This window comes from Myotis brandtii, unplaced genomic scaffold (assembly GCF_000412655.1).
Source record: "Myotis brandtii unplaced genomic scaffold, ASM41265v1 scaffold735, whole genome shotgun sequence".
NCBI classification, from domain to species: Eukaryota; Metazoa; Chordata; class Mammalia; order Chiroptera; family Vespertilionidae; genus Myotis; species Myotis brandtii.
In genome coordinates, this window is record NW_005370916.1 from 1,447,791 (window position 1) to 1,456,153 (window position 8,363).

Genomic DNA, 8,363 nt, shown 5'->3' on the forward strand with positions numbered 1-8,363 from the left:
TGTGGAGTGTGTTTCCCCTTTAGCATGGCCTCCCCAACCACAAGCGCACAGCCCTACAGCTGGGGGAGACCGGGACGCGCACCCAGCCAACCTTTCCATCAAGGCCCCTTTGTCTCATTTCCCCCCAAAGATGCCATGCTTTGAAAGATAGCGCCTGCCAGGAAAACAGCACTAGGTCATAACTGATATATTTTTGCTGTTATTTTTATTTATTTAAAAAAAATCAATCAGAGGCCATGCCTGCCCATTTAGAGATTTGATCTGAATGGTAACAGGCGTGATTTAATGCTTTTATAAGGGGACGAGACCGGTGGAGTGTTTGGCTTTTTGTGTAGGTTCTAAAATATATACAACGTAAAATTTACCATTGTCATGATTTTGAAGAGTACAGTTCAGGGGCATTAAGTGCCTTCACATTGTTGTGTAACCATCACCACTGTTTCCAGAACTTTTTTAAGCATCCCTGACTGCAACTCTGTACCCATTTCAACAGCTCCCCATCCCTCCCAGCCCCTGGCACCACCACTCTACTTCCGTCTCCAGGAATTTGACTATTCTAGGCTCCTCATCCAAAAGGAGTCATACAGTGTTTGTCCTTGTTTGTCTTTTGTGACTGACCTCTTTCACTTAGCATAACGTCTTCAAGCTTTACCCATGTTGTAGCATGGATCAGTACTTTGCTCCTTTTTAAGGCTGACTATATTCTATTGTATATACTGTAAGAAATGGACCTCTGTGATCCATCTCCAGCATGGTCGGCTTCTGATGGAATTTACTGAATGTCCCCGGGGTAGAAGGGGTGGGGAGGGAGGGAAGAATGTAGGGAAGAGGGAAGAGGAACAAAGAACTGCACACTGGGCCAACAAGGCGGAAACCCCCAGGCATCTGCCTCAGCTAGACAGGGGAGGTGGAGTCAGCTAGAAAGGCCTCCGCCAATTTTTTTTAATGGCCCAACGGGAGACAGCAAGACCTGGGCCACGTATGAGGAAACAGGTGACCTCATAGTACTCAGCCAATGAGGAACCAGAGGTGGGACTAACTAGATGGGCTATGGGCCCTGCCCCAGGTGTGTACCTGTACAATGGACGCCTACTTTCTCTCGAGTGTTATTAAAAATCTCCTTTTCGCCATGCTTCTGTTTCCCAGTTCATCCTTTGAAATTCGGACAGGTGAGCCCTTTCTCACATAGACCACATTTTGTTTATCCACTTGGAGGAGGCAGTTTGATAGGCATGAGGAGAGCAGGAACAATGGGCCAGGTGCGGAGGGCCACCAGGGGGTAGAACCTCAGGTGCCTAGCAACAGGCAAAAGTACAAGCCCTTGCACGGCCATTCCCTTAAGCATCGATCCCTGGAGATGACATCTAGGCCTCAGGTGTGTTTCCACTCCAGGCCCAGGAAAGCAGCAAAACCAGGCAGAGCGTGAGCGACGCCATGGCTGACAGCAGGACCAGCTGCCATGGCTAATGACCCCCTCCCCGGCGCCAACCAATCCGTGGAGGCCTTCTTTTGCTATAACTTCTTTCCTGAGCCCATTTCTTCTACCACTCACTTCTTCTCCCTCTGTGACTTTATAAATAAACTTTCTCTTATGATTTGAGTTTTGGCTCGGAATTCTTCCCTTAGCCAGAACTCAAGCACTGAGGTTGCTGAACCGAGGCTAGCGCCTGGCGCCATTTTCTCCACTGCTAACACAGTCATCTGTCAATGGGCTCTTGGATGGTTTCCACCTTTTGACTATTATGAATAATGTGTAGAGTTTTAAGATGCTGGAGTTTTAAGTCCCTGAAAATAGTGCCTGTGTGAACCCTGAGGACAGAGACCCCAAGTTGGGAACTGGGATTTCTGCCAACTTAGCACTTATGGGTGACAGAGCAGAGTCTCTTAGGGCAGCGAGGATTGTCTCCCTCCCCACACCCATCCCAGCTGCTCTGATTCCTACGCTGGGCTTTCCTTCTTAACTAAAGTGGCTGGGAAATTATGTTCTCCCTACGGGATGATGTTTTATGAAGCTCTTTTTATAAGTATTGATTTATTACCCTCAGCAGAGTCCTGTGTCCTAATACCTGGGCCTTGATAGGGGCTTTGTCCCGCTACCCGAGGTATGCAAGGGCAAGCAAAGCGGATTTCTCCGTTCGTGCCATCCCCCGCCTACGGGCTGGTCAGGTCTCCTAAGGTGACTGCTCTCTCAGGGGTGGAAAGTCAGAAGATGAATTGGATGTATGATGGAGGAAAAGGACCAGACCTGTTGACACCGAGTACCCCCACCCCAGAGGGGCTCTTGGAGGGACTCCGGGTCCTGTCCTGCCATGGGCAGTGTGAGGTCCTGCTAATCGTGGGTCTCCACTGATGAATGGCCTCTTGACTTCATCAAGGCCATGCAACACTCAACAGACCAACGCGAGCTGGAGGCGGGCGGCCAGGCCTGGACCCCACAAACCACAACCTGCCCAGCCCTATGCTGAGAACTTTCTCTTGGGGCCTGGAGGACGCACGAGTTGATTTGGGTTGGAATAGAGGGTGGAGTTGGCAAAGTAGGGTGAGAGCCCCCCAATCATTAGTCTACTGTGTATTCATCCAAAAATCCAGGTGAGAGCCAAACCGAGAACTGGACGGACAAAGCATGGCTATTAAGCTCTGTACCGTTTTGCATCCATTTCCTCAGCTCACCCCTCAGAAGTGCCACTGAGGAAAGATAGATGAGGACGTGAACCAAATGGGTTCCTTACAAGCAAACAATATTGACTCGATAATAGAACACTTGTTGAATAACCCAATTATTTATGTTTATGGAATTTTATTGTTGTTGTTTTCTCTCTCTCTCTCTACAAAAGCACTAGAATCACTGTGGAAATTTTACAAAATTTACATAAGCAAAGAAACAAAAATAAAAAGCACCCAGATCCTACCAGAAGAGGTAAGTATAGAGTCATTCTTTATGCATATCTATCTATATATTTAAAATGTTTGTAACAGCTTTATTAAGGCATAATTTGTCTATAATAAACTTCACCCATCTTAGTGTATGTTTTGCTAAGTCTTAGCTATTGTATACAATTGTGTAACCACTATCACACTCAAGATATTTCTAGCACCCACCCACCCCCGACCCCCAAATGCCCTGTGCCAATTTGTAGTCAGCCCTGTTCCCCCCACTCCTGGTTCCTTGATAACCACCCCTCTGGTTTTGGAATGTCACATACGTAGAACCATGCAGTGAGTCTGTCTTCTTTCACTGAGCTCGACGTTTGTGAGATTCATCCATGTTACAGCATGTGCTGCTTTGTTCCTTTTTATTGCTGAGTAGCATTCCATTGTGTGAATATATTGTATTTTGTCTGTTCATTCATTATTTGATAGCCATTTGGGTTGTTACTAGTTTTTATAAATTTATGAATTACAAATAATGCTGCTATGAGCGTATAAAAGCACACGCGCGCGCGCGCACACACACACACACACACACACACACGTTCAGTTTTCTTGGACAAATACCTAGGTGTGGGTTTACTGGCTGTATGGTAGTGTATAGTTTAACTATAAGAAACTTCTAAAGTGTTTTCCAAAGTTGTTGCACCATTTTTCATTCCCAGCAGTATATGAAAGTTCCTGTTGTTCTTGCCACTTAGTAGTATCAGTCTTTAAAAATTTTTCCTGATCACTAGTGATGTTGTGCATATTTTCATATGCTTATTGGTTACTCTATATTTTTTTGTTGTAAAGTGTTATCAAATCTGTCTTTTAAAATTATGATTATATTGTAGACACCTTTGTACAAAAAATTGCCCTAAATCTAAGAGGAACTTATCACTAATCGGTAGATGATTTTAAACCCATCAAGAATGGGTTTAAGCAGCCTGGCTGGTGTGTTTCAGTGGTTAAAGTATCCACCTGCATACCAAAGGGTTGCTGGTTTGATTCCCGATCAAGAGCATGTACCTGGGTAGCAGGTTTGATCCCAGGTCCCAGTCAGGTTGCGAGCTGGAGGCAACCAGTCAATGTGTCTCTCTCACATCAAGGGAGGATTAACAAACAAACAAAAATGAATGGATTTAAGGTAAGATTAGCGGATAGAATGTGATAGATGTGGGAGGATGTTTTGATAGGTGGTTAGGAATGGCCCCTCTGAGGAGGTGGCATTTGGGTACAGGTATGAATGAAGTGGAAGAGGGAGCCATGCCAATTGCTGAGGAAAGAACTACCCAGAGGAAACATCATGTGCAAAGGCTATAACATAGGAGGGGGGTCAATGAAAAAGGAATTAACGCATATCAATATGGTACTGAATATCAGTAATTATGATTCTGGTCAACTCAAAACATTTACTGAGTTCCTGTTAAAAGCCAGGCATAATTCTAAGAGCTTTGTTGTGTATTTCTCACAACAGATCATAAGCTCCATGAGGACAGGGGCTACGTCTATTTCACTCACCTTCGTGCATTCGGGTCTAGGACACTGCCTGGTACATAAGAGGCACTCAATAAATGTCTGTCAAATGAATGAAATAACCAGGTAGTCATTATTATTCCCATATGATTGATGGAAAACCAAGGCTCAAAGGAGTTAGGTAACTTATTGAGGGTTGTATAACCAGGAGACGCTGAAGCTGAGATTCACATCTGACTAGGAAGCCAGGTTTTCACCTCTCTCCAAAGCTGCTATGGATTCTCCTTCCTATATTTGAGAAACTGAGGTTTAGAATAAAAGAAAGAGGGTTGATGGAGGTGCCCTTTAATCCTAAAAATAAAACCAGACGACCACAGGCTCCAGACTGCTGTTTTGGCCACAAGACCACATTTCCATCACATTTAGTGGTTTCCAAAGATTTGAGATGGAAAGAATACCATCTCAAAGTAAAAGGTGTAAATTTAGTTTGGTCTAACCCTGCACCAAGTCTTCAAGGCAGGCCGGGGCTGAAAGAGATCCTTTGGGTCCCTCTGCATGTGGCCACTGATGGGGCGAAAGCCGCCACCTGGCTGTGGTGTCCCGCCTTGAGTTGTGTTCTCTTGCTACTTGCAATGCCCAGGCCTTTGAATCCTGTCACCAACAAATGCTGCTGTTGTCATGTGCAAGCAAACAAATTAATGGGGGTGGAAAAACCCAAGCTTAGTGATTTGGGCAAATTAATTGGGCTGTCACATGGCCAGGGGTGGTGTTAAATCACTCTCTGTTTGAGGAGTAACTGTTCCCCACCCTGGTCTGTCTCCCTCTCTGCCGAGAGGTTAGAACAGCCAAAGCCAAGCTCGTTCAGCGACTGAGCAGCCTATATTTATGTTGTTGTTTTTTCCATTGTTGACACTATTACAGATGCCCCCCCTTTCCCCCCTTTGCCCATCTCCACCCAGTGCCCGCCGCCCCCTTCCCCGGCCTTCCCCACACTGTTGTCTGTGGCCATGGGCAGTGCCTATATGTTCTTTGGCTAATCTCTTCACCTTCTTTTTCCAGTCCCCCCACCCCACTTCCCCTCTGAGATCTGTCAGTCTGTTCCATGTATCCATGCCTCTGTTTCTATTTGACCCCTGCCCCCCCAAGGAGGAACATTTTGCATAGTGTATTTTGTTCATTCACAGTGTTTGCTGTCTGGCGGTTTCTTGAAGCCACCTCTAATGATCGTAATCACCCCCCTTTATTATCCTCAAGTCCATGTCTTTGGAAAATGATTCTGTTATCTATGCTATAAATTATGGAAAATGGAAAGTAAACTAATTGTGAAAGAACATAGTGTTTACTTTTCACTTTCTGTCGCATTAGTAATTCTCCCCCTTTTGCATCTTTACTCTGAATGAACAGTTTCCAGGCAAAACAGCCATCCTCCCCCAGAAAAGGTAGACAGTAGGCTGTGTTACCACAGACATAACTGCAGTATTCCCATTTTACAGCTGGGGAAATGAGTTGCAGAGAAGTCACGGCATTTCCTTGACGTCCCAAAGCTCATAAGCAATGAAATCAAAACAAAATTTCAGGCTTTGTGGGTTGCAGTCCAGTGTTCTTGACACTAAACCAAATTACCTGCTTGGTTAGCTTCCCCCTTTTAAATGTGACAGGGTAGACAAAACTTAATTCTGGCATGTGTACGCTCAACAAACTTACTGTCTGTTGAGTCTAAGAACATGGGGGAATTCCGCACAGACAAGTGAGCAGAGATAGAAAAGACAAAAATCACAATGTGGACTAGTTTTTTCTTGACGAGGTATCATGGTTGACCACATAACCAATGGAACAGCCTGAGGGGTGTCAGAAAAGTGTTCCCATAAAAACTTGAAATGTCTTAAAGACTGAGCTAGAGACAACCAGGTAGAGGAGGGTTTGAAACGGGGAAGTGATACACTCAGATCTTCATCCGTTAAAGCTCACACTGGCAACAGGTAGGGAATGAGTTGGAGGGAAATGGGACCGGAGACCATTGAGTTAGGAGTTCTTTGTGGGAATCCAGGTGAGAAACCCAGGATTGGCTAATGCTGTAGAGATGAAGAAGAGGCAGTAAGTTCAAGAGGTGCTAGAAAGATCCATGCATTATTACCTGGTAAATGGTAGCTTGTGGGAGGATTAGTCATCATCTAGGATGCTTTTGGTTGCCATTAACAAAATCTGACTCAAAATAGCTTAAAGTAAAGGGATAGGTTGGTTCATAGAACAATAAGTGCAAAGGATAGGTTGACCCAGTGGTTCAACAATGTCATCAAGTACCCAGGTTGTCTCTATTTCTCTGCTCTGCCATTTACAATGTAAACTTCATCCTCAGGCTGGCTTCCTTCATGGTACAGAATACAGCTATCAGCAATCAGAGCTACAAGCTTTCTTGTTTACATTAGGAGAGAGAGAGAGAGAGAGAGAGAGAGAGAGAGAGAGAGAGAGAATATCTCTGCCCATGAGTTTCTCCTAAGAGAACAAAGTAACTCCTCAGAAGGAGTCAGCAAACTCATTGGCTCAAATTGGGTCAGGTATCTATTTTTGAACCAAACCTTGCGGCTAGGGAAATCCCATTTTTTTCAATGGGGTTCTGGAACAGTTAATGGGCTGAGATTTCAATGATTGATCTAGTGGTTCTCAACCTTCCTAATGCCACGACCCTTTAATACAGTTCCTCATGTTGTGGTGACCCCCAACCATAAAATTATTTTCGTTGCTACTTCATAACTGTAATTTTGCTACTGTTATGAATCGTAATGTAAATATCTGATATGCAGGATGTATTTTCAGGGGTTGCAACTCACAGGTTGAGAACTGCTGATTAGACTAATTAAGACCCACACCTAGAACTAGAGTCCATCAGCAAGCAAATTAATCTGGGGGAAGGGGGTAAAGACTGCTGGGAAGTTGTGACCATTAGAATGTTTTTCAGCTGCAAGACACAGAAAACTCTGAATCAAACTGGTTTAAATACAACAACAAAGTCACGTGAGATAACAATTTCACACAATTTTCCGTTTGGCATCCTAATTGTAGGTTTATCACTGTTACCTGCAGGGTACCTCTCCTCCAGGTTGTAAGACAGCTGGAGTTGGCAAATGCCAAGACAATGTCCAAAAAAGGAAGAACATGGCCTCTTCCAGTGTATAGCTCATAAAAGCAAGAGAGCCTTTCCCAGAAGCTTCTATCACACTTCCCCTTACATAACCTCGGCCAGAATTGTGTCACACACCCACAACCAAACCAGTATTGGCAAGGGAATGGACCACCGTGATTAACTTAGATTTAATCAAGTTAAATCTGACCCCCCCGCCCCCCCCGGACCCAGGGCTGAGTTAGCACCAAATTCCCGAAAGCACATGGCCATACAGTGGTGGGTAGATGCATCTGAACAACAACAGAGTCCAGTTGAGAAGGAGAAAGGGAGTGTAAACAGGTGTTGGGTGGGCAACCACCAGTGGCTGCTGCAGAGCTTAACCAGGAGGAGCTTAGAGGAGCTTCCCGGTTGGCTGATCGGGCAGTTGTGGCACCGTTAACTGAGATAGAGAACTCAGGGGGGGGAAAGGTGAGCTCATTTTTTGAGCTGGTGAATATGAGATGCCAGCCAAGTAGAGAAGTCCAGAAGGTAGCTGCATAGAAGAGCTGACTACTCTTTCGTCTTGAAATCCCCTCTTTCGTCTGGTTTCCAAGACACCACAGTGTCCTGTTTTGTCTCCTACCTCTACAGCAAGCATGTCAAACTCTAGGCCCACGGGGCCACATGCGGCCCACAACAATATTTTTGTGGTCCAGCCAATATAATGGTACATAAGAAATGTTTTAATAAAAATCTCATAACTTAATTTTTACAATATCCTGTTATACATAATTATTAATAACGAACTACAATGTTCGCTAATGACTGATTACTCTAATCGTGTTGCATTCATTTCCCTTATGCGCCTTACATGCAG

General features: G+C 44.8%; 1 protein-coding gene across 1 annotated transcript in view; it reads left to right on the forward strand.

Moving 5' to 3' along the window:
• Nucleotides 1-1,129: 1,129 nt before the first annotated feature.
• Nucleotides 1,130-8,363, forward strand: part of PPA1 (pyrophosphatase (inorganic) 1) — a 42,135-nt gene continuing 34,901 nt past the window's right edge. Inside the window, exon 1 of the mRNA XM_005882731.2 lies at nucleotides 1,130-1,169. Coding sequence (XP_005882793.1) covers nucleotides 1,130-1,169 — 40 coding nt within the window. The remainder of the gene's footprint in view (nucleotides 1,170-8,363) is intronic.